Source organism: Hemiscyllium ocellatum, chromosome 42 (assembly GCF_020745735.1).
Source record: "Hemiscyllium ocellatum isolate sHemOce1 chromosome 42, sHemOce1.pat.X.cur, whole genome shotgun sequence".
In the NCBI taxonomy this organism is placed as follows: Eukaryota; Metazoa; Chordata; class Chondrichthyes; order Orectolobiformes; family Hemiscylliidae; genus Hemiscyllium; species Hemiscyllium ocellatum.
Window position 1 is genome coordinate 19688538 of NC_083442.1, and position 27957 is coordinate 19716494.

Sequence of the window (27957 nt, forward strand, 5' to 3'; positions counted from 1 at the left end):
TGGGTTCACTGATACGTGGACCCTTTAATGCCAATGTGACTGAGTGCCATGACTCTTAAACAGCGACAAAAGGATGGGCAGTAAATACCAGTTTTACCAGTGCTGTCAATGTCCCTAGAATGAATAGGGAAAAAAGAAAAATCATCACTCAAATTAAACCTTTCAGTAGTTAAAGAAATGATGCACCCTTGGCTGTGGTGGGTCTTGAACCAGGGGATACAGTCTTGGGGTAAGGGGTTGGCCATTTAGGACTGATATGAGGAGGAATTTCTTCATACTTTCTCGAGCTCAGAGGTTGTGGAAGCTCAGTCACTGAGTCTGGTCAAGATAGAGCCATTGATTTCTAGATACAAATGAGATTTAAGGGTATGGTGAAGTAGATGGGTCAGATGCAATAGCAGAGAAGGCCAGAGGGGCTGAATGGCCTACTCCCATTCAGGTATCCCAAAAAACGTAAGAACGTTGCGCAGTCGCAATGATATACACCTCATGGATTGGATCATGAACACAGTTCTGATTTTATTAGTTAGATGCTGTGGACAATAAACAGTGAAAAACTATAAATGCCCATTTTAGCCAACTGCAATGTACAATCACATTCATTGCAATCAATGAAATAACAGCCCCATATCCCGGTGAAGGTCATTGATCATCGGTACAGTCACGTCGCCCAAACTGTACCCTGCACACGTCACTCAGTGTTGCTTTCTCCGGAATGAACAGCCTAGACAAAACAGAAAGCAGAATGGTGACAAAATACTAGCGCACCACTGATTAGATTAGATTACTTACAGTGTGTAAACAGGCCCTTCGGCCCAACAAGTCCACAGTGACCCGCCAAAGCGCGACCCACCCATACCCCTACATTTACCCCCTACCTAACACTACGGGCAATTTAGCATAGCCAATTCGCCTGACCTGCACATCTTTGGACTGTGGGAGGAAACCGGAGCACCACTGGTTGGGCCGAATGGCCTGCTTCTGTGCTGTAAATTTCTATGCAACTGTCGTAATCTCTGTCGAGGTCTATATGTTCCTGTGAAGGTGAAGGGCAAGGTTGGCAGGACTAGGGAACTCTGGATGACAAGAGATACTGAGGCTTTGACCTGAAAAAAGGAGGCACATCTCAGGTACAGGCAGCTGGGATTAAAGGGAATCCCTGGAGTTATACAGGGAATACAGGAGTTTACGGAAGTAGGAAATCAGGAGGGCGAAAAGGAGGCACGAGATAGTCTTAGCTGAGAAGATTAGGGTGAATCCAAACAGGGACTATCAGTTTATTAAAGGAGATAGAATAACTAGAGAGAATAGGACCCCTTAAGGATTAAACTGGACATGTATGTGTGTAGAACCGCAGGAGATGGGTGAGGTTCTCGATGAATATCTCTCTTTCTGTGTTTACCGTGGAGCAAGACATGAAGATTTGGGAACTTGGGGAACTTAGTGGTGATATCTTGGGGACAGTCCATATCATAGTAGAAGAAGTGTATTAGAATGTAGTAGAATGCATGAAGGAGGATAAATCTCCTGGTCTGGACCAGGTATATCCAAGAAAACTTCATGTGCCTAGAGGAGAAATTGCGGGGGCCCTGGATGATGTTTTTGCATTTGCATTAGCCACGGGTGAGGTCCCAGAAGACTGGAGGGTAGCGAATGTTGTGCCATTATTCAAGAAGGCCTACAAGAAAAAGCCTGGGAACAACAGACCAGTAAGCTTGTGGTGGGTAAGTTACTTGAGAAGATTCTGAGAGATAAGATAGACATGCATTTGGAAAGACAGGGTTTGATTAGGAGCAGTCAGCATGGCTTTGGAGTGGGAGATCATGCCTCACAAATTTGTTAGAGTTCTTTGATGAAGTGACCAGGAAGGTTGACAAGGATAGGCCAGTAGACATAGTCGATATGGATTTCAGTGAGGCCTTTGATAAGGTTCCACATGGTAGGCTACTCTAGAAGGTTAGATCGCACAGAATTCAGGGTGAGCTGGCAAATTGGATACATAATTGACTCAATGCTAGGAAGCTGAGGGTAATAGTGGAAGGATGTTGTTGGACTGGAGGCCTGTGACTAATGGTGTCCCTCAGGGGTCGGTGCTGGGCCCATTGCTGTTTGTTATCTATATCCATGATTTGGATGAGAATGTAGAAGGCATGATTAGTAAGTTTGCTGATGGCACTAAAATAGGTGGTGTCATGGACAGTGAGGAAGGTTATCAGAAATTGCAGCAGGACCTTGATCAGCTGGGGGAGTGGGCCAAGGAATAGCAAATGGAGTTTAATAGATAAGTGTGAGGTCTTGCATTTAGGAAAGCCTAAACAAGGTGGGAGTTTCATGGTGAATGGTAGGGCCTCAAGGAATATAGTGAAACAGAGATATCTTGGAGTTCAGATTCACAGTTCTCTGAAAGTGGGGTCACAGGTAGACAAGGCAGTGAAGAAGTCTTTTGGCACACTGGTCTTCATCAGGCAGGGCATTGAGTATAGACGTTGGGAAGTTATGTTGCAGATATACAGGACATTGGTGAGGCCACACTTGGAGTATTGTGTTCAATTTTGGTCAACTTGTTATAAGAAGGATGTTATTAAACTGGAAAAAGTGCAGAAGAAATTTACAAGGATGTTGCCAGGACTCAATGGTCTTAGTTACAGGGAGAGGTTGGACAAGCAAGGACGTTTTTCTTTAGACCATAGGCAAATCATAGGCACGGGGTCATGGAGACCGGGCCAGGACAGACACACTGAGACTGGGTCAGCACGGGGTCACAGAGACCGGGTCAGCACAGAGACATTGAGACTGGGTCAGCACGGGGTCACAGAGACCGGGTCAGCATGGGGACATGGAGACTGGGTCAGCATGGGTTAATGGAGACCAGGCCAGCACAGACACACTGAGACTGGGTCTCTACAGGGTCACAGAGACCAGGTCAGCATGAGGACATGGAGACTGGGTCAGCATGGGGTCATGGAGACCGGGCCACCACAGAGACACTGAGACTGGGTCAATACAGGGTCACAGAGACAAGGTCAGCATGAGGACATGGAGACCTGGTCAATACGGGGTCACAGAGACCGGGTCAGCATGGGGTCACAGAGACCAGGTCAGCACGGGTCATGGAGACCAGGTCAGCACAGAGACACTGAGACTGGGTCAGCACGGGATCACAGAGACCAGGTCAGCATGGGGACATGGAGACCGGGTCAGCACAGAGACACTGAGACTGGGTCAATACGGGGTCACAGAGACCAGGTCAGCATGGGGTCATGGAGACCGGGTCAGCACAGAGACACCGAGACTGGGTCAATACGGGGTCACAGAGACTGGGTCAGCATGAGGACATGGAGACCGGGTCAGCATGGGGTCATGGAGACCGGGTCAGCACAGAGACACTGAGACTGGGTCAATACAGGGTCACAGAGACCAGGTCAGCATGAGGACATGGAGACCGGGTCAGCATGGGGTCATGGAGACCGGGCCAGCACAGAGACACTGAGACTGGGTCAACACGGGGTCACAGAGACCAGGTCAGCACGGGGACACAGACACCAGGTCAGCACGGGGACACGAAGACTGGGTCAGCACGGGGACACAGAGACCGGATCAGCACAGGGACAGGAGACCGGGTCAGCAGGTGGACACGGAGACCAGGTCAGCACGGGGTCACGGAGACCGGGTCAGCACGGGGTCACGGAGACCGGGTCAGCACAGGGTCATTGTGACTGGGTCAGCACGGGGACACAGAGACCAGGTCAGCACAGGGTCACGACGACCGGGTCAGCACGGGGTCACAGAGACCGGGTCAGCACGGGATCATGGAGACTGGGTCGACACGGGGTCACGGAGACCAGGTCAGCACGGGGTCACGGAGACCAGGTCAGCACGAGGTCATGGAGACTGGTTCAGCACGGGGTCACGGAGACCGGGTCAGCACGGGGTCACGGAGGCCGGCTCAGCACAGGGACATAGAGACCAGGTCAGCACAAGAACACAGAAACCGGGTCAGCACGGGGTCATGGAGACCGGGTCAGCACGGGGTCACGGAGACCAGGTCAGCACGGGGTCATGGAGACTGGTTCAGCACGGGGTCACGGAGACCGGGTCAGCACAGGGACATAGAGACCAGGTCAGCACGAGAACACAGAAACCGGGTCAGCACGGGGTCATGGAGACCAAGTCAACATGGGGTCACGGAGACCGGGTCAGCACGGGGTCACGGAGACCGGGTCAGCACAAGGACATAGAGACCAGGTCAGCACGAGAACACAGAGACCGGGTCAGCACGGGGTCATGGAGACTGGGTCAACACGGGGTCACGGAGACCGGGTCAGCACGGGGTCACGGAGGCCGGGTCAGCACAGGGACATAGAGACCAGGTCAGCACGAGAACACAGAAGCCGGGTCAGCACAGGGTCATGGAGACCAGGTCAACATGGGGTCACGGAGACCGGGTCAGCACGGGGTCACGGAGACCGGGTCAGCACAAGGACATAGAGACCAGGTCAGCACAAGAACACAGAGACCGGGTCAGCACGGGGTCATGGAGACTGGGTCAACACGGGGTCACGGAGACCGGGTCAGCACGGGGTCACGGAGACCAGGTCAGCACGGGGTCATGGAGACTGGTTCAGCACGGGGTCACGGAGACCGGGTCAGCACGGGGTCACGGAGGCCGGGTCAGCACAGGGACATAGAGACCAGGTCAGCACGAGAACACAGAGACCGGGTCAGCACGGGGTCATTGAGACTGGGTCAACACAGGGTCATGGAGACCGGGTCAGCACGGGGTCACGGAGACCGGGTCAGCACGGTGACAGGCATGAGTAGGAATCGGCGAGACACAGTGTGTTCCTGTTGGTGTCATTAACAAAAAGGGAAACTGAAAATAAAGGAACAACCTGCTTCTCCCCTTTAAGTAATCTAATTCCAAAAAAAAAATCATTTTCGGGACCTGTGTTCCTCTGACAAGGCCTTGAGAAGGTGGTGGAGAGGCACCTTCCTCCCCACGGTGCTGTTAGGGAGGGATAGAGATCTTCATTGCTCAGATCGGTTATGGGCAGAGACTTGTAATATTAGCAAAATTGCTCTCTGGGCATTACAATGTGCGGAGTTAACATGGGAACAATAACAGATCGGTACAGACCCCTTGTCTGTCCAGCCTGACCCACACCAGGTTAGACCTGTATCAAAATACACACATACCAACTAACTTATACACTGCTAAATATATGGAAAATTGGGAGAAAAATCTTGGAAATTCTTCTTGGATCACCATAGTTTAAGCTGTGTTCGGAGAGGATGAGTGCACAGCTCCTCCCAACCCCAGGAAAACGTCTCCCTTCCAAGATCTCCACAATTTTCCAACATTGGGCCTTTCTGAGCTATGAATTAGTCTGTTGTCGGTGCATACGCCTGTATCTCTGAAACTCCCTCCCAAAAGTATTCCAATTGGCTACCTCTCTCTCCTCCTTTCAGACCTCTCCACAAACCATTTCTTTATCATCAGGTTACATGATTGGGTACCAAACATTTCGTCATTTATGATCTGGTGAAGCCATTTGGGAGATTATGCTGCACTGAAGGCACTATATAAATGCCGACTGTTACCGGGAGAAACTGAGATGGCCCTCCCTCACACAACGGGGAGAGCATCAATGTTCCAAAGCCTCGTGTTGGACAGATTCCACGTTTACCTTCAGTCAGGCGGGCCTTGCCACCAGTGGGCTGGCACAGAACCGTGGAGCAACCGACACACAGCACCACCGTCTGGGCATGGCTGAACACGGTTGTGATCTTGTAGCAGCCTAGGAGAGAAACACACAAACACTGTCATTGCTCTGCTGCTACAGGAACACAGGAGCACAGAGACTGCTATAGAGGCACAGAGACTGCTATAGGGGCACAGAGACTGATGCAGGGGCACGGAGACAGCCATGGAGCACAGACACTGCTACAGGGGCATAGAGACTGCTATGGGGCACAGAGACTGCTATGGGGCACAGAGACTGCTACAGGAGCACAGGGACTGCTATAGGATCACAGAGACTGCTATGGAGCACAAAGACTGCTATAGGAGCACAGAACTGCTACAGGGGCACAGAGACTGGTACAGGAGCACAGACACTGCTACAGGGGCACAGAGACTGCTATAGGAGCACAGACACTGCTACAGGGGCACAGAGACTGCTATAGGGGAACAGAGACTGCTACAGAGGAACAGAGACTGCTATAGGAGCACAGAGACTGCTATAGGGGAACAGAGACTGCTATAGGAGCACAGACACTGCTACAGGGGCACAGAGACTGCTATAGGGGAACAGAGACTGCTACAGAGGAACAGAGACTGCTATAGGAGCACAGAGACTGCTACAAGGGCACAGAGACTGCTATAGGGGAACAGAGACTGGTACAGGGGCACAGACACTGCTACAGGGGCACAGAAACTGGTACAGGGGCACAGAGACTGCTACAGGAGCACAGACACTGCTACAGGAGCACAGAGACTGCTACAGGGGCACAGAGACTGCTACAGGAGCATAGAGACTGCTACAGGGGCACAGACACTGCTACAGGGGCACAGAGACTGCTACAGGGGATTGATATTGTTAAAGGGGACATACACTGCTAAAGGGGACGGACACTGCTAAAGGAGATAGACACTGCTATAGGGGACACAAGCTGCTAAAGGGGACGGACACTGATAAAGGGGACAGACTCTGCTAAAGGGGACAGATGCTGCTAAAGGGGACACAAGCTGCTAAAGGGGACAGATGCTGCTAAAGGGGGACAGACGCTGCTAAAGGGGGACAGACTGCTAAAGGGGGACAGACTCTGCTAAAGGGGATAGACACTGCTAAAGGGGGACATACACTGCTAAAGGGGGACAGACACTGCTAAAGGGGGACAGACACTGCTAAAGGGGTCGGACGCTGCTAAAGGGGGACAGACTCTGCTAAAGGGGACAGACTCTGCTAAAGGGGGACATACACTGCTAAAGGGGATAGACGCTGCTAAAGGGGATAGACGCTGCTAAAGGGGGACAGACTCTGCTAAAGGGGACAGACGCTGCTAAAGGGGACAGACGCTGCTAAAGGGGACAGACGCTGCCAACGGGGATAGACACTGCTAAAGGGGATAGACGCTGCTAAAGGGGATAGACTCTGCTAAAGGCGACAGACGCTGCTAAAGGGGACGAACACTGCTAAAGGCGACAGACAAAGCTAAAGGGGCACAGAGACCGCTGCTATCTCCTAGCAATTCGCACTAGTGCAGTCTTGCACTGAATTCAAAAGGTTGTGGGTTCAAGTCCTGAACCAGAGGCTGATGTGTAAAACACTGGGGCCTGCAGGATTGCTGCTGTGTTTCTGAATACTGAGGCCCTATCAACCTTCTTGTGTGGACGTATGCATTCTACTGCACTCTGTTGAAGAATAGCAAGCATTTTGTCCTGGCCAGTATTTATTTATCCCTCCCCCAATCGCTGGAAACGGATGATCCAGACATTGCCAGTTTGCTGTCTGTGGGAGCTTGCTGTTCACAGGCTGCTTGCTGCATGTCCTGAATTTGGAACAATACTAACACTTCATTGGCTGTAAAGTGATTTGGGGTGTCCTGTGGTTGTGAAAGCCATTCTTGTCTTTTATTCCTTGGGTCGTGGGCATTGCTGGCAAAGTCCTTTGAACTGAGCTGTTTACTCGGGTCATTTCCGAGAGCAGTTAGGAGTCACATGCTGTGTGCCACAGGCTAGTGGCTGTGTGACCAAATGCTCTCAGTCACAATAAAGGGCATCAGATACTTTATAAATCTAGCGTCCATTTCAGAAGTGAATCAGCAAAAGTCCAGAGCTCTGAATTCATCCAGAATTCTGTTCTTAAGATGAGATGCCCTACAATGTGGAAGGAAACAGGCCCTTCAGCACAACAAGTCTACACTGACCCTCCAAAGAGTAACCCACCCAGACTCATTTCCCTCTAACTAATGCACCTAGTACTATGAACAATTTAGCACAGCCAATTCACCTAACTTGCACATCTTTGGATTGTGGGAGGAAACCAGAGCAAACCCACACAGACACTGGGAGAATGTGCAAACTCCACACAGTCACCCGAGGCTGGAATCGAACCCAAGTCCCTGGCAATACTAGGCTGCAGTGCTAACCACTGAGCCACTGTGCCATCCTTGTGAATTCCTTTGGAGGGAAAGAGAAAAGGACAAAGAGGTGAATCCTGCCCTTAATTTATGTGATTTATCATAGTTGCATTTACCCAATTACAGTGAAAAGCTTTGTTTTGTGAGCAGTACAAGCAGATCATAGCGAACAAGATCAAAGGGTGATTCGACAGAGTGAGGCATAAAGGTTAAAGCTAGACAGGAGGTTCACAAAGCAAGATCAACATTAGATCTGAGGTCTGAGAGAAAATGTTATTAGTGATTTTTCCGGACTTAGAATTTAGGCGTAAAAGTGCAGAACGGTTTTAAGAAATGTGAGAACAAGATCTGCTGTAGACAGCATGCAAAGAGTGGCCCAGTGTCAGCCATCTTGGACTGCTGCCTGTGCGTTCATAATAAGGAAGTTAAGCTCTCTTCATTTATTTGGTTGCTATGGAGATCTTGTCTAAGAATCTCAAGTGAAAGAATGCTGGAACTGCACGTGAGCTTCCAAAGATTGGATTGGTACTGAATATCTGCACAGTGTTACCCACACCCACTCAGTTCTGAAGAAGGGTCTCTGGACTCAAAACGCTGATTCTGCTTTCTCTCCACAGATGCTGCCAGACCTGCAGAGTTTCTTCAGCACTTTCTATTGTTTGGGATTCCTGATGAAGGGCTTTTGCTCGAAATGTCGATTCTCCTGCTCCTCGGATGCCGCCTGACCCTCTGCGCTTTGATCACAATTCTGATTTCCAGCATCTGCAGTCCTCACCCTCTCCTAACTTCTATTGTTCTAACATGTTTAGCTGACTTTCCAATCCAGGTTTCTGCTGAAGGGCGACTAACGTTTTGAATAATTCTTCACGTTATTAAACCAATCTGTTTTCTGTCCGGCAATCAAAAACATTGTGTGCCAATACAAAAAAAAGGCCATTAAAAAATCCTACAGAACTTCATACAATGACTAGATGTGATAAAATTGACATCTGTTGGTGTGAGGTAAACACTTCCCATCGTATTAATGATCGATAATGAAAGAAACCTTGTAATGGAGAGGATAGTGTCCCTACCTCCAAGACAGAACCTCAGGGTTTGGGTCCCACTCCAAGATGGACAGCTAAGGATGTACTGATGTGAACAATCAAATTAAGAGAAGCAGGTCACTCAGCCCCTTATACCTGCACTGCCATCTGATAGTATCATAGAATCCCCTACAGTGTGGAGGACGGCCATTCGGCCCATCAGATCCACACTGACCCTCCAAAGAGCATCCTACCCAGATTGCACTTCCCCATTCCCTGTAACCCTGCACTCCCCATGGCTAATCCACCTAGCCTGACATCCCTGGACACTCCCTTGGCAGTTTAGCACGGCCAATTCGCCCTAATCTGTACATCTTTAGACCGTGGGAGGAAACCAGAGTACCCAGAGGAAACCCAGAGCTGACACAGGGAGAACGTGATGGATAATAATTCCCGAGTGAACATTGACCTGTAGGACAAAGGAGCTTTTCCCTCCCTAGAGACACAGGAGGTTGTTGGAGTACCTGCTTGTTTCTAGTGGCTAGATCATTATTATTTCACAGGTTTTGTTATTGCCCAGCGGGGTGAAATCCCCAGGGACAGTTTCATAGGGTTGTACCTTGACGACCTATGGTTCCCAGACAGACTTCACCCAAATCCATGTGCTATATCTTTTTTATCCAGACTCTGTTTCCATTTAGTTACAGTTCCCTGTGACCGGATGCTCAACCGAAAAGCATCTGACCCCCCCTCAATCATTTAAAATAATCAGTTGTTGTTGTGTGAAAACTGCACCGTCAATACCAGTACCTAACTAACTAATACCCACAACTCCACACGACACATTTGAGCTATTTATGTGCCTCTTTATCTCAATCCGGGGTGAAAGTCCACACGGTAAATACTATCCCTGGCTGGTTCCTAATTGCCAGGGTGGATTTAGGAGGGCAATTGTGGTTTAATGTCTTTGGAATTTACGAGGTTGAGAAGTGATCGGATCAAAGTGTTTAATCTGATGGGGCGGGCACAGGGAAACTGTTACCCCCCTGAGGGAGGAATTCAAGAACAAACTGCCACAATCTTAAAATTACATCCTTTCTGTTCTGGATCGAAATCGGAGGAGGGGGGGAACGACAGCTGATCACACCAAGGGGACTGGAAATCTGAAACTCTCTCCCCTTAAAGGCTTGGGGTGTTAGTATTGGGATGTGTGGTGGGAGATTCAAGTAACTTAGCAACAGGTACTTGTTCAGTAAGGATATTCAGGGATATGGAGCTGATTAGCTCAGTTGACCAGATGACTGATTTGTGACTAACAATTCCCACACATTAAAGTCCTGCCTTCTGAACCTTGCCTCCACCTTATGACCCTCAGGTCAAACCCACAACCAGTGGCCTCTTTCTAATAAGAGTGTGGGATCTCTGGGAGTATGGTGACTTTGCCTCAAGATTTAGGTTTTATTATCATGTGTACTTGAGTACAGTAATATTGCCACATATGGCACCACCTTAGGGTCAAAGATACTTCAGTACAAATTCTTAGATGCAGATGTGCAAAAATAACTAAATAAATTAGAAAGTTCAGCGCTGCAGTCTTCTTAGAATAAAAATAGAAGAATAAAGAAGGAAGGTTAAAAAGTTAAAGAGATGTGGAGTAAAGATGGTAAGCCTGCTTGAGATATGGATTGCCCTCCTCAGGTTTTGTGGACACAGTGGGTAGTGTCCACACTACTGGAGCTGAAGCTCTACGTTCAAATCCCACCTCAGGACATGATGGCCACAGAATGTACATCACAACGCAACCAAACTAGTTGCTCATTAATCCTTTCGATTCAATCTGGTGGTCAGAGAGAGCGCACGAGAGAGAGACATCCCTGTCGATCCAGAACTGATGCAGCACAACAGCCTTCCCAGGTTCAGTGATTCCACTTGCAGGCTGTTGTCATTCTCAATCTGAGATACCATCACACACAGATTAGCCACGATCTCATGAGATGGTGGGACAGGTTTTTGGAGGGAAGGCAGCTCAATGGCTTGTTTCAGTTGTCACATGACTTGACTTTGAACAACGATCTGACAGTCAGTTCAATGGAGCTGGACTGACCAAAACACATAGCTACAGAGTTGCACCTTCTTAACCCCTATAAATATCAGTCAATCATAATATTTCCACCAGACGAATTATGGACAAATCTTAAGAACCTTGGTTACATCACTCACCACTTTAATTAAAAAAATATGTTAGATCCCCAACTATCCTGGTGCTGTTGATAGGTGACAGCCTAGTGGTATTATCACTAGACTATTCATGCAGAGACCCAGGTAATGTTCTGGGAACCTGGGTTCAAATCCCACCATGGCAGATAGTGGAATTTGAATTCAATAGATATCTGGAATTAAGAGTCTAATGATGAGCATGAAACCATTGTCGAATGTTGGAAACCATCTGCCTCACTAGAGTCATGGAGATGTACAGCATGGAAACAGGCCCTTTGGTCCAACTTGTCCAACCAGATATCCTAAATTAATCTAACCCCTTTTGCACCATATCTCTCCAAGCTGTTCCTATTCATATACCCATCCAGATGCCTTTTAAATGTTGTAAGTGCACCAGCCTCCAGTACTTCCTCTGGCAGCTCATTCCATACACGCACCACCCTCTGCATGAAAACATTGCATCTTAGATCTCTTTTAAATCTTTCCCTTCTCACCTTAAATCTATGCCCTCTAGATTTAGACCTCCCCACTCCAGGCAAAAGACCTTGCCCACTCACCCAATCCATACCCCTCATGAGTTTATACATCTCCATAAAGTCATCCCTCAGCCTCCGACGCTCAAGGGAAAACAGCCCAAGCCTATCCAGCCTCTCCCTATAGCTCAAACCCTCCAACCCTGCAGACACCCTTGTCAATGTGAATCAAATCTTGACAGATCACATCTGGAGAATTACGTACAGATCTGGTTGTCATATTTTCAAAAGAATTCAAAGGCACCAAGGCAAAAAGAATTTGCATGATACTCCTGAAAATGTGAGGTTATTCCCATAAGCAAACAGTGGGCATGTAGATGCTTTCTTTGTGGATAAAGATGAATATGTGACCTGATAGACTTGTTGAGAAGAACAAAACTAGGTGGCATTAACATAAAATAGTTATTAATAAAGCAATAGAGAATTTAGGAAGGATAGAAAGGGGGGGGCAAGAGAGGAAGGGGAGTCATAGAGATGTACAGTATGGAAACAGACCCTTCGGTCCAACACGTCCATGCCAACCAAATATCCCAACCCAATCTAGTCCCACCTGCCAGCACCCAGCCCATATCCCTCCAAACCCTTCCTATTCATATACCCATCCAAATGCCTTCTAAATGTTGTAATTGTACCAGCCTCCACCATTTCCTCTGGCAGCTCATTCCATACCTGTACCAGCCTCTGAGTAAAAAAGTTGCCCTTTAGATCTCTTTTATATCTTTCCCCTCTCACTCTAAACCTATGCCCTCTAGTTCTAGGCTCCCCCACCCAAGGGAAAAGACTTTGCTTATTTACCCTAACTATGTCCCTCATAATTTTATAAACCTCTATAAGGTCACCCCTCAGCCTCCAACACTCCAGGGAAAACAGCCCCAGCCTGTTCGCCTCTCCCTATAGCTCATGGGAGAGCTAGAGGGTGGCACGGTGGCACAGTGGTTAGCACTGCTGTCTCACAGCACCTGAGACCAGGGTTCAATTCCCGACTCAGGCGACTGACTGTGTGGAGTTTGCACGTTCTCCCCGTGTCTGCGTGGGTTTCCTCCGGGTGCTCCGGTTTGCTCCCACAGTCCAAAGATGTGCGGGTGAGGTGAATTGGCCATGCTAAATTGCCCGTAGTGTTAGGTAAGGGGTAAATGTAGGGGTATGGGTGGGTTGCACTTCGGCGGGTCGGTGTGGACTTGTTGGGCCGAAGGGCCTGTTTCCACACTGTAAGTAATCTAATCTAATCAAATCCTCCAAATCTTTTCTGAATCCTTTCAAGTTTCCGATAGGAAGGAGACCAGAATTGCACACAGTATTCAAACAGTGGGCTAACCAATGTCCTGTACAGCTGCAACATGACCTCCCAACTCCTGTACTCAATACTCTGACAAATAAAAGAAAGCATACCAAACGCCTTCTTCACTATCCTATCTACCTGTGGCTCCACTTTCAAGGAGCTATGAACCTGCACTCCAAGGTCTCTTTGTTCTGCAACACACCCTAGGACCTTACCATTAAGTGTATAAATCCTGCTAAGATTTACTTTCCCAAAATGCAGCACCTCGCATTTATCTGAATTAAACTCCATCTGCCACTTCTCAGCCCATTGGTCCATCTGGTCAAGATCCTGTTGTACTCTGAGGTAACCCTCTTTGCTGTCCACTACACCTCCAAGTTTGGTGTCATCTACACACTTACTAACTGTACCTCTTATGCTCGCATCCAAATCATTTATGTAAATGATAAAAAGTAGAGGACCCAGCACCGATCCTTGTGGCACTCCACTGGTCACAGGCATCCAGTCTGAAAAACAACCCTCCACCACCACCCTCTGTCTTCTACCTTTGAGCCAGTTCTATATCCAAATAGCTTGTTCTCCCTGTGTTCCATGAGCTCAGTCTCCCACAGGGAACCTTGTCGAACCCTTACAGGTCCATATACATCGCATCTACTGCTCTGCCCTCACTAATCCTCTTTGTTACTTCTTCAAAAATCTCAATCAAGTTTGTGAGACATGATTTCCCATGCACAAAGCCATGTTGACTCTCTCTAATTAGTCCTTGCCTTGCCAAATACATGTACATCCTGTCCCTCAGGATTCCCTCCAACAACTTCCCACCAATAAGGTCAGGCTCACTGGTCTATAGTTCTCTGGCATGTCCTGACCACCCTTCTTAAACAGTGGCACCACGTTTGCCAACCTCCAGCCTTCCAGCACTTCACCTGTGACTATCAATGATACAAATATCTCAGCAAGAGACCCAGCAATCACTTCTCTAGCTTCCCACAGAGTTCCTGGGTACACCTGATCAGGTCCTGGGGATTTATCCATCTTTACCCATTTTATGACATCCAGCATTTCCTCCTTTATGATCTGGATTTTTTGCAAGATGTCACCATCTATTTCCCTACAGTCTATATCTTCCATATCCTTTCCACAGTAAACACTGATGCAAAATACTCATTTAGTATCTCCCCCATTTTCTGCTTGATGTGGGATAGCATTACTGCTCTACTTAGGGAAGATACTCCTGGGAATACATCCAGGGACATTATTTGAGGGGAATTGAAAAATAAGAGAGAAGGGCCCAGCAATCACTTCTCTGGCTTCCCGTAGGGTTCTAGGGTACACCTGGTCAGGTCCTGGGGATTTGTCTACCTTTATGCATTTTGGGACATCCAGCACTTCCTCCTCTGTAATGTGGACATTTTTCAAGATGTCACCGTCTATTTCCCTACATTCTATATCTTCCATATTCTTTTCCACAGTAAACAGTATACAAAATACTCATTTAGTATCTCGCCCATCTCCTGCAGCTACACAAATAGGCTGCCTTGCTGATCTTTGAGGGGCCCTATTCTCTCCCTATTTACCCTTTTGTCCTTAATGTATTCGTAAAAACTGATTGGATTCTCCTTAATTCTATTTGCCAAAGCTACCTCATGGCCCCTTTTTGCCCTCCTGATTTCCCTCTTAAGTATACTTCTACTGCCTACTCTTCTAAGGATTCACTCGATCTCTCCTGCCAATATCTGTCATATGCTTCCTTCTTTTTCTTAACCAAAACATTAATTTCTTTAGTCACCCAACTTTCCCCACACCTACCAGCCTTTCCTTTCACCCTAACATGAACATACTGTCTCTGCACTCTCATTATCTCATTTCTGAAGGCTTCCCATTTTCCAGCTGTCCCTTTACCTGCGAATATCTGCCCCCGATCAGCTTTTGAAAAATGTTGAAAATGTGTTGCTGGAAAAACGCAGCAGGTCAGGCAGCATCCAAGGAGCAGGAGAGTCAACGTTTCGGGCATGAGCCCTTCTTCAGGAATGAGGAGAGTGTGCCAAGCAGGCTAAGATAAAAGGTAGGGAGGAGGGACTTGGGAGAGGGGCGTTGGAAATGTGATAGGTGGAAGGAGGTCAAGGTGAGGGTGATAGGCCGGCTTATCACCCTCACTCCGGCCTATCACCCTCACCTTGATCTCCTTCCACCTATCACATTTCCAACGCCCCTCTCCCAAGTCCCTCCTCCCTACCTTTTATCTTAGCCTGCTTGGCACACTCTCCTCATTCCTGAAGAAGGGCTCATGCCCGAAACGTCGACTCTCCTGCTCCTTGGATGCTGCCTGACCTGCTGCGCTTTTCCAGCAACACATTTTTAGCTCTGATCTCCAGCATCTGCAGTCCTCACTTTCTCCTTATGAAAAATGTTGCCTAATACCGTCAAAATTGGTCTTTCTCCAATTTAGGACTTCAACTTTTAGATATGGTTTATCCTTTTCCATCACTATTTTAAAACTAATAGAATTGTGGTCGCTGGCCCCAAAGTGCTCTCCCACTGACACCTCAGTCACCAGCCCTGCCTTATTTCCCAAGATTAGGTCAAGTTTTGCACCTTCTCCAGTAGGTCCATCCACATACTGAATCAGAAAATTTTCTTGTACACACTTAACAAATTCCTCTCTATCTAAGCCCTGAACACTATGGCAGTCCCAGACTATGTTCCGAAAATTAAAATCCTTCACCATAACCACCCTATTATTCTTATAGATAACTGAAATCTCCTTACAAATTTGTTTCTCAAATCCCCGCTGACTATTAGGGGGTCTATAATACAATCCCAATAAGGTGATCGGATGTCCTTTCGGAAGGAAATCTGCCATCCTTACCTGGTCTGGCCTACGTGTAGGAGGAAGTGAGAACGGCAGGCGCTGGAAAGTGACTCCAAACCCACAACAATGTAGTTGACTCAAACTATTAGGGATGGGGTATAAATGTTAGTCATGGCCAAGTGCCAAAAGGAAAAATCCCTCAGTGTTAATCAGTTCTTCTTTCTGCCAGTGGCTTTGGTGGCTTTTTGATGGTTGCTGGTGCTGCAAACCCAAAGGTGAGATTTCACACACATCTTCAGGAGATAGCTGGTTAGTTGTGGCTTATCACCAGAAAAGACGACCATCCAAGCCAGCAGACTATGTTCAGAAAACACCAGCTCATTCAGAATCGGAATCAGGTGAGAGAAATGCAAGGAAGGATGACAATGTGTGTACACACACACACACACACACACACACACACACCAAAGTTGATACAATACGGAATGGACTCAAAAACTCTTAACATTTGCCTGTCCCTGTGTTTTGTTGTTTACTGCTGTTTACCTATTATTTACTATCTATGCTACTTAACCATGTTAGCTGCCTGTATTGCTCTCAAGACCAAGCTTTTCACTCTGCCTCGGTACACCTGACAATAAATTCAATTCAATTCAGTTTACAAACCCTCCCCAACCCCCCCCCAATACTGGTCATAGAGTGACACCCTGAGCTTACCTGGGCACTTGACGTCCATGAAGTACGAGTTTGGGCTTTGAACCAAGCGTTTTTTCTTGTGCCGCCTCCGCTCTGCTTCTGGAGACGGGTTTAACAAATCCTTCGCCAACTGTAATTTGTGAGAGGTAGGAACAGTCAGGTTAATCTCAATGACATAGCACGGTGAATGGTGGGGGGGGGGGGGGGAGGGAACAGTCACAGCAACAGCAATTGGGTGGAACGATGCAGGAGGAGGTTGAAATGGTAACATATTCCAATATATATTATTCTCCAATACACGCAAGGACTATTTTATGGGAACTCAATCATGCCTGAATTTTTCATTGAGAATGATATTCTTGAGACAAAAACATTTCAGAACCTTGAGGATGTCCCAGAGCATTTTACAGACAGTCCTTTTGATTAGATTACTTACAGTGTGGAAACAGGCCCTTCGGCCCAACAAGTCCACACCGACCCTCCAAGCAACCCACCCAGACCCATTCCCCTACACCTAACAGTATGGGCAATGCAGCATGGCCAATTCACTTAACCTGCACATTTTTGGGCTGTGGGAGGAAACCGGAGCACCCCCACGCAGACACGGGTAGAACGTGCAAATTCCACACAGATAGTTGCCTGAGGTGGGAATTGAACCCGGGTCTCTGACGCTGTGAGGCAGCAGCGCTAACCACAGTGCCACCGTGCCACCCAAGATGCAGCTGCTTGTATTAGGTAGGAAACAGATGGGCCATTTACACACAGCCAGATCCCATGGATACTGATGTGTTCCTCAGCTTTCGTGAAGTCAGTTGAAGACAAATATTGACCAGGGGCTGAGGAGTCCCCCTGCTCCTGTTTGAACCAGAATGCCAGCAGACACTTAACTCCCTGTGTTTAGATGGTCTTGTGATTGACAGCTCGTCAGTCTCCAACTTTCTCTCAATCTCACCCCCCAAAAAAAATTGCTTACACAAATAACAAAGGAAAAGCAGACTACTCTGCCGCCATTCCACTCTCAACCCGACCCCACTGACTTGACTCTCCATTTTGTGTCACCACGTGGACATCTTCCACCAGCAATGCCTACATATGATCATGGGTGACACTTGGTGAGACATCGTCCTTCAATGAAAATATGCGACATAAAGAACAAAGAACATTACAGCACAGGAACAGGCCCTTCGGTCCTCCAAGCCTGTATTGATCCACATCCTCCATCTAAACCTGTTGCCTACTTTGTAAGGATCCATATCCCTCTGCTCCCTGCCCATTCATGTACCTGGGAGAAAGTGAGGACTGCAGATGCTGGAGACCAGAGTTAAAAAGTGTGGTGCTGGAAAAACACAGCAGGCCAGGCAGCATCCGAGGAGCAGGAGAATCGATGTTTTGGTCATAAGCCCTTCTTCAGGGCTGGATACATCTTAAACGACTCTACAGTGCTCGCCTCTACCACCTCTGCATTCCGGGCACCCACCACCCTCTGTGTAACTTCCCATGCATATCTCCCTTAAACTTTTCCTCTCTCACTTTGAACACAGGACGGATCAGAGGCATCTTCAGAATATTGTGATGGACAGACAGCTGAGTTGGACAAAGGCATATGGTTCACCTCCTGACTATATGTCCCACCAGAGACAACTGCAGAGCAGACACTACCACGTGGAAGAAGAAGACCTGGCGAGGTGCGTTTGAGAAGGACTTTGAAGAGCAGGGCACCATCCATGGACCTGAGCTACCCATTGTCCTGCATGGCACCAGAAGGACTGAGGCTCAGTAAGCCACCACGGGAGATGTCTAACTCTCCAGCTCTAAAGCTGGGAAACATGTTGAGCTTTAGCACAAACTCTGATGCCAAGTTTAATGAGCCTCATAGGATTACCAGCCTTGTGGTTACACAACACGGACAAACTTTTTACAACTATTTGTAGAAACTCTTCAAAAACCTCAACAGCTGAAAGACATCAGCTCTCACTGCCCAAAAGTGACATTTATTGGCTAATAAACCCAGTGTCTGTGCTCCAATCCCTGGCAAATAGGCACAAGGTGCCCACCTATTCATAACACACCAGTATATTGATTCCACATCACATACTGATTTTAATTACTGCTTGTGTAAGGTAAAGGGTTATTCACTGTTTGTTTGCGTTACATGCTACAACCCTGGGCCACTTGCCAATGTTTCTCAGTTGTGATACTTGGTTAACTCAGTCCCAGCCGCATATAAATAAAACAGGTTACGAAAGTCAGAGAGTGAGCTCGCACTCAAAGCACCTCAGGTCTGAGTAAGGTTTTGCACGCGGGCCAATCTTGAATTGAGTGTGAACTGACTCCAAAGTGTGACTTTTCCCCTTTGTGTTTCACTTTGCTCCACTATCAGTTCATGCCCAGATTCCGAGCCCCTGTTTATGCTCTAACTGCAAGGGAGACGTCACCACACTCACATGACAGCTGCACCTTTGATATAAATAGAATCATTGAAGTAATGGGCATGGCTCCCAAACAGTGGCTCCACACTCATACAGCCAGAATTTGGCTTTGCACTCAGCAAGTGACTACCCAACTTCACCCAACAATGGCACCCAAACAAAGTGCATCTCCATATACACAGACACACACTGATACACACACACCTACATTAACACAGACACACACTGATATACTCACACTTACATATACACAGACACACTCACACACACATATCCACAGACACACACTGATACACACACACACACACACACATATACACAGACACACACTGATATACTCACACTTACATATACACACACACATATACACAGACACACACTGATATACTCACACTTACATGTACACAGACACACACTGATATACTCACACTTACATATACACAGACATACACTGATATACTCACACTTACATATACACAGACACACACTGATACACTCACACTTACATATACACAGACACACACTGATACACTCACACTTACATATACACAGACACACACTGATATACTCACACTTACATATACACAAACATACACTGATACACACACACCTACATATCCACAGACACACACTGATACACTCACACTTACATATACACAGATACACACTGATATACTCACACTTACATATACACAGACACACTCACACACACATATCCACAGACACACACTGATACACACACACCTACATATACACAGATACACACTGATATACTCACACTTACATATACACAGACACACACTGATATACTCACACTTACATATACACAGACATACACTGATATACTCACACTTACATATACACAGACACACTCACACACACATATCCACAGACACACACTGATACACACACACCTACATATCCACAGACACACACTGATACACTCACACCTACATATACACAGACACACACTGATATATTCACACCTACATATACACAGACACACACTGATACACACAAAGCTACATATACACAGACACACGCTGATACACTCACACACACATATGCACAGACACACACTGATACACACACACACATATACACAGACACAGTGATACACTCATACTTACATATCCACAGATACACACTGATATACTCACACTTACATATACACAGACACACACTGATACACACACACCTACATATACACAGATACACACTGATACACTCACACACACATATCCACAGACACACACTGATACACACACATCTACATATACACAGGCACACACTGATATACTCACACTTACATATACACAGGCACACACTGATACACACACATCTACATATATACAGACACACACTGATACACACAAACTTACATATACACAGACACACACTGATGCGCTGATACACACACACACACATTTACACAGACACGCTGATATACATGTACACACATGCATATACAGACACACACAAATATACTCACACCCACATATATATAGACAGATACACTCTCACCCAAATACACAGATACACTCCCAACCACATATACAGACACTCCCACCCATATATTTACAGATGCACACATATATGTGCACATAAACACATACATATACATGCATATGCATACAGACACACCCACACATATGTGTGTATTACACATAGACATACACATGTATGAGTATATGCATAGATACATATGCACACATACACAAACGTATACATGCATGCACATACACACACATATACATACAGATACTCACCCACATATACACACACACATGAATGAATGATTTGTTAATTGTCACTTGCATTTTACAGTGAACAATACAGTAAAATACAGTGAAACGTTTCAACTGTCACCACAAGCCAGTGCCATTTTGAATAGTGTAAGAAGAAAAAGGATGAAAGATATAACTGAAGGATAATAGATTAAGAATTAAAAGGATAAAAGGTATGACTGAAAGAGAATCCTGAGCTCTAAGCCGACAATAACACCCGTGCCACCATCCCTCCTCCACCGCCTCACTGCCACCTGCACCGGACCCACCAAGGTAGCAGTCGCCACTCTTTAACTGCCATCTGTTCGCTGCTGGGCATATCTTGGCCTGGTGCTGAACCCACATTCGGCCTGCGTTCAAGAGTCCTTTGGTCTGGGTCTTCTGCAACCGGGAGTCCCTGGTCTGGGCCTGCTGCGATCAGGAGTCCCTGGTCTGAGCCTGCTACAATCAGGAGTCCCTGGTCTGGGCCTGCTGTGATCAGGAGTCCTTGGTCTGGGCCTGCTGTGATCAGGAGTCCCTGGTCTGGGCCTGCAGCGATCAGGAGTCCCTGGTCTGGGCCTGCTGCAATCAGGAGTCCCTGGTCTGGGCCTGGTCTGGGCCTGCAGCGATCAGGAGTCCCTGGTCTGGGCCTGCTGCGATCTGGAGTCCCTGGTCTGGGCCTGCTGCAATCAGGAGTCCCTGGTCTGGGCCTTCTGCGATCAGGAGTCCCTGGTCTGGGCCTGATGCGATCAGGAGTCCCTGGTCTGGGCCTGCTGCGATCTGGAGTCCCTGGTCTGGGCCTGCTACAATCAGGAGTCCCTGGTCTGGGCCTTCTATGATCAGGAGTCCCTGGTCTGGGCCTTCTATGATCAGGAGTCCCTGGTCTGGGCCTGCTGCGATCTGGAGTCCCTGGTCTGGGCCTGCTACGATCAGGAGGCCCTGGTCTGGGCCTGCAGCGATCAGGAGTCCCTGGTCTGGGCCTGCTGTGATCAGGAGTCCCTGGCGTGGGCCTGCTGCGATCAGGAGTCCCTGGTCTGGGCCTGATGCGATCTGGAGTCCCTGGTCTGGGCCTGATGCGATCTGGAGTCCCTGGTCTGGGCCTGCTGCGATCTGGAGTCCCTGGTCTGGGCCTGCTACAATCAGGAGTCCCTGGTCTGGGCCTGCAGCGATCAGGAGTCCCTGGTCTGGGCCTGATGCGATCAGGAGTCCCTGGTCTGGGCCTGCTGCGATCTGTAGTCCCTGGTCTGGGCCTGCTACAATCAGGAGTCCCTGGTCTGGGCCTTCTATGATCAGGAGTCCCTGGTCTGGGCCTGCTGTGATCAGGAGTCCCTGGCGTGGGCCTGCTGCGATCAGGAGTCCCTGGACTGGGCCTGATGCGATCAGGAGTCCCTGGTCTGGGCCTGCTGCGATCAGGAGTCCCTGGTCTGGGCCTGCTGCGATCTGTAGTCCCTGGTCTGGGCTTGATGCGATCAGGAGTCCCTGGTCTGGGCCTGCTGCGATCTGGAGTCCCTGGTCTGGGCCTGCTGCAATCAGGAGTCCCTGGTCTGGGCCTTCTGCGATCAGGAGTCCCTGGTCTGGGCCTGATGCGATCAGGAGTCCCTGGTCTGGGCCTGCTGCGATCTGGAGTCCCTGGTCTGGGCCTGCTACAATCAGGAGTCCCTGGTCTGGGCCTTCTATGATCAGGAGTCCCTGGTCTGGGCCTTCTATGATCAGGAGTCCCTGGTCTGGGCCTGCTGCGATCAGGAGTCCCTGGTCTGGGCCTGCTACAATCAGGAGTCCCTGGTCTGGGCCTGCAGCGATCAGGAGTCCCTGGTCTGGGCCTGCTGTGATCAGGAGTCCCTGGCGTGGGCCTGCTGCGATCAGGAGTCCCTGGTCTGGGCCTGATGCGATCTGGAGTCCCTGGTCTGGGCCTGATGCGATCTGGAGTCCCTGGTCTGGGCCTGCTGCGATCAGGAGTCCCTGGTCTGGGCCTGCTACAATCAGGAGTCCCTGGTCTGGGCCTGCAGCGATCAGGAGTCCCTGGTCTGGGCCTGCTGCGATCAGGAGTCCCTGGTCTGGGCCTGCTGCAATCAGGAGTCCCTGGTCTGGGCCTTCTGCGATCAGGAGTCCCTGGTCTGGGCCTGATGCGATCAGGAGTCCCTGGTCTGGGCCTGCTGCGATCTGGAGTCCCTGGTCTGGGCCTGCTACAATCAGGAGTCCCTGGTCTGGGCCTTCTATGATCAGGAGTCCCTGGTCTGGGCCTGCTGTGATCAGGAGTCCCTGGCGTGGGCCTGCTGCGATCAGGAGTCCCTGGACTGGGCCTGATGCCATCAGGAGTCCCTGGTCTGGGCCTGCTGCGATCAGGAGTCCCTGGTCTGGGCCTGCTGCGATCAGGAGTCCCTGGTCTGGGCCTGCTGCGATCAGGAGTCCCTGGTCTGGGCCTGCTGCGATCAGGAGTCCCTGGTCTGGGCCTGCTGCGATCAGGAGTCCCTGGTCTGGGCCTGCTGCGATCAGGAGTCCCTGGTCTGGGCCTGCTACGATCAGGAGTCCCTGGTCTAGGCCTGATGCGATCAGGAGTCCCTGGTCTGGGCCTGCTGCGATCTGGAGTCCCTGGTCTGGGCCTGCTACAATCAGGAGTCCCTGGTCTGGGCCTTCTATGATCAGGAGTCCCTGGTCTGGGCCTGCTGCGATCTGGAGTCCCTGGTCTGGGCCTGCTACAATCAGGAGTCCCTGGTCTGGGCCTTCTATGATCAGGAGTCCCTGGTCTGGGCCTGCTGTGATCAGGAGTCCCTGGCGTGGGCCTGCTGCGATCAGGAGTCCCTGGTCTGGGCCTGATGCGATCAGGAGTCCCTGGTCTGGGCCTGCTGCGATCAGGAGTCCCTGGTCTGGGCCTGCTGCGATCAGGAGTCCCTGGTCTGGGCCTGCTGCGATCTGGAGTCCCTGGTCCAGGCCATCGTTCACCATGAGCTCCGGCCACCCTCCTCCAAGATGTCACCTTGCTGCCACCTGATTAAGCCCTCTGTCACCACCAGCCCTGAACCCCGGGAGGATGTCTCTGCTGCCACTGCCAGCTCTAATCACCGGGAGGAGCAGCATCCACCACCACCTCTGACCACCGTCAGGAGCTGCCATTCCACGCATAGCCCAATCAAGATGCCATGCCGAGTTCACCGAATAACCTGCCACTAAAAGATCCAAAGAAAAGAAGAAAGAAAGAAAAAACAGGGGGGAAAAAGAAATACCAGAAGTAAGAATAAAGACAAAAGAAGAAAGCATGTGGGAGTAGATGAGCCCAAGGGAAGAGCCTGCTACCCTGCCACCATCTTGAATCAAAGAATTACCCACAATGCACACCAACACATACACAGATACACATAAACACACACACACACGCACATTTGTACATGCAAACACGTGCTCACACACACAGACACGGATAAAGAACGTTCTCCTTGGTACAAAGGAGATTGAGGGAAGATTTGACAGAAGTGCGCAAGATTAAGACAGGCTCAGATAAGATTGAAGAAAAACTTCCCACTAACCTACCTTTGGGGCACAAATTTCAGGTTTGGTGTGAAATATAATAGAGGGATGGGGAACATGATGCCGAAGTTTTACTCTGGGCAGTAATGAACTGGGACTGGCTGCCTATCAGGGCGGTGGAAGCGGAGATGATGAATTAGTTTTGAAAGGAAATAAACTTGCAAAGCTACATGGATTGAACAAGGAAATGGAACAGATGGCATTGCTCCACTGAAAACCAGCACTGATTATGTGGGCCGAACAGCCTAATCCATTACATTGTCACTGGACTCCTCTCTTTAGTCTGAAGTTAAGTGAATTATGTGGACATTTAACAGTCAACCACATTGCTGTGGTCTGGAGTCACATGTAGGTGAGACCAAGCAAGGATGGCAGGTTTCCTCCCCTGAAGGACATTAGTGAACCAGATAGGTTTTTACAACAATAAAGATAGTCATCTTTAATTAGAATAGCTTTTTAATTCCAGACTTGGAGTCATAGTCATAGAGATGTACAGCATGGAAACAGACTCTTCAGTCCAACTTATCCATGCTGACCAAATATCCCAACCCAATCCTGTCCCACCTGCCAGCACCCAGCCCATATCCCTCCAAACGCTTCCTATTCATATACCCATCCAGATGCCTTTTAAATATTGCATTTGTACTAGCCTCCACCACACCCTCTGGCAACTCATTCCATACACGTACCACCCTCTGTGTGAAAAAGTTGCCCATTAGGTCTCTTTTATATTTTTCCTCTCTCACCCTAAACCCATGCCCTCTAGTTCTGGATTCCCCCACCCAGAGAATAAACTTTATTTATCCTATCCATGCCTCTCACGATTTTCTCAACCTCTATAAAGTCACCCCTCAGACTCCAACACTCCAGGGAAAACAGCGCCAGCCTAATAAACCTCTCCCTATAGCTCAAATCCTCCAACCCTGGCAACATCCTTGTAAATCTTTTCTGAACCCTTTCAAGTTTCACAACATCCTTCCAATAGGAAGGAGACCAGAATTGCACGCAATATTCCAAAAGTGGCCTAACCAATGTCCTGTACAGCTGCAACAAGACCTCCCAATTCCTGTATTTGATTTTAAATTCCACAGATGGTAAGATTTGAACCTATTCGCCCAGGGTTTCAGCTGCTGGATTACTGCCTATTATCTCCCCTTAATGTGGATGATCTAGGTAAGGGAAATGGACCTGCAGCAAATCCAATCCAAGAGGGATAGGATATCAAAGCCTTAAAATACCAGTCCAGGCCTTGCCCCAAATGTTGTAGGTCATGAGGTGTTGTCTTCAGTTGTTGATTTCCATGCTGCCAAGCTGCTGTTGTCACATATCGCCATGGTGACATGAGCTTGTCCAGAGACAACGTCACTGCTTATCACAGTCACTAGCTGGCGAACCCCAGTTGCGAGGCAGATACAATGTGAGGTGGCATGCTCACTAGCATCCTTTCAATAGAGCTTCGGTCATCCTATAAATTGGTTAGGCTATCTCACTGCACAGTAATGTTCCGAGTCACACAACCAGATTCGAAACTGAGAATACGTCTGAGACAGTGGAATCCCCTCCCCTTGCTTACTTCCACTCTTATGTCTTATGGTCTTATTAGTGCCTGAATAGTTAGGAGCTTTGTCTTTTAAAGGACTGTGCCTTTGTCCTCCCTGAGACGTTCTTGCTGGGGGCTGATGGTTATATAACCCTTTGCTATTGGGGAGATAATCAAAGGGAAAACAATGGGTGGCTCAGTGGTTAGCACTGCTGCCTCACAGCGCCGGGGACCCGGGTTCGATTCTACCATCGGGTGACTGTCTGCGTGGAGTTTGCACATTCTCTCTGTGTCTGCGGTTTCCTGCCACAGTCAAAGGTTAGGCAGATTGGCCGTGCTAAATTACCGTCGTGTGCAGGTGAGGTGGATTAGTCATGGGAAGTACAGGGACAGCTCTGCAGAGTCAGTGCAGACTTGGTGGGCTGAATGGCCTCTTTCTACACTGTGCAGTTTCTATGATAATGATGTTGTGGTAACATCACATCATTAATCCTAACGCCTTGGGCTCATGCTCTGGGGTCACAAGTGGAAATCCTGTGGCTGGAATAAATCCAGCTCATGCGACTTGAGATCCCCAGGAATCTTGGTGAAGTCTGAAATGGCTAAGCAAGTCTGTCAGTTCAAGGGCAACTGGGGATGGACAACAAATACTGGCACCCCATATAGGAGTGATGTTGGGCAGGCCAGGAGGGGAACAAATCCCATCGCATCAAAAAAAGTGCCATTTAACCCGGGTGGTCACATTCCCATGGATTCTCCTTTTCTCAGAAGGATATGTGGCTCCCCACACACAGGGTGGTATTCCAACAAACATCTAATCAGTTGGGCCCTGGGGTGGCGGTTGGAGGTGGGGAGGGGGGTGGAGGGGAGGGTTCGGCATCCCGAGTGCTGGGAGGGAAATTCACTGCTCAAAATAACCCGAGCCTCGGTGTTTTGTGGATGGAATTTTTTTTTGGGGGGGGGGGGGATTTTCAAAAGCGGGAGGTCAAACACACATTCCCGGACTGAGTGGGTAGGCATTGCCTGTAAAATCGACAAGTGAGTTGGACAGGGAACCAAGGGGCAGGCTTGAAACGGAAATTTGAGAAGGCATGCTGAATCTGGGATGGTCTGTCTGCCGAGCTCAATGTTCAACTTCTGATAAAATCTTAAACTTTCCCCTCATCACTGACCGAGCAGTAAGGATGTTAAGATGTCCCTGTTATGACGGTAGGCTGGCTGAACTGTTTTCTTTGGGAGTTCTGTGCTGGAGGAGGAGGAGAGATAGAACCCCATACTGAATTTCGATCCATGTTTTGAAATCGAGAAGTCATCGGCCTGAAACGCACTCTCCACAGATGTGAGCAGACCCGCCGCTGAGTATTTCCAGCCTGCCTTGTCTCCATTTCACTTTCCTGATGAAGGGCTTATGCTCGAAACGTCGAATTCCCTATTCCTGAGATGCTGCCTGGCCTGCTGTGCTTTGACCAGCAACACATTTTCAGCTGTGATCTCCAGCATCTGCAGACCTCATTTTTTACTCCATTTCACTTTCAGATCATCAGCGACCTCCTATGTTTTGCACTGTTTAACTTTCGTTTTGACACGTGTTTACCAGTTCAGATTTGTTGGGATTTGGGGGAAGAACGATGAGAAATGAGGGGGGGGGTTGATGAGAATTTTGCCCCCCCCCCCCCACAACACACACAAACAAACAAACACAATCCTGCTCCACAAGCAAATAGGAAATTATTGGCAATTCTCTGTGTGAGGTTTAAAGGGAGGCCTGAGCTCCGTGTCAGTCTCAGTGTATCCGAGCCGCGCGCGTTACATTGTAGCTGAAATGTATCGACTGAAATGTAACAGGTACCAACTCACAGGCATGTTCCCCCGGGGAGATCGGGTAGACTCAACTCCCCTCTTACCACGGTCAGCAAGATCACAGGTACTGGTACAGACACACGCACACTGAGCCGCCTCTGCCAGCCCAGAGAACTGATGTAAACGCGTGAAACTT

At 48.6% G+C, this 27957-nt stretch overlaps 1 protein-coding gene across 1 annotated transcript; it reads right to left on the minus strand.

The window, feature by feature from the left end:
* Window positions 1–494: 494 nt before the first annotated feature.
* Window positions 495–27957, minus strand: LOC132834857 (small ribosomal subunit protein eS27-like). Its single transcript, XM_060853951.1, has 4 exons — window positions 27819–27957; window positions 16726–16834; window positions 5688–5798; window positions 495–724 (listed from the first exon to the last, which is right to left on the minus strand). The coding sequence occupies exons 1-4, from the start codon at window positions 27822–27824 to the stop codon at window positions 696–698; spliced, it is 255 nt and encodes an 84-aa protein (XP_060709934.1). The 5' UTR covers window positions 27825–27957; the 3' UTR covers window positions 495–695.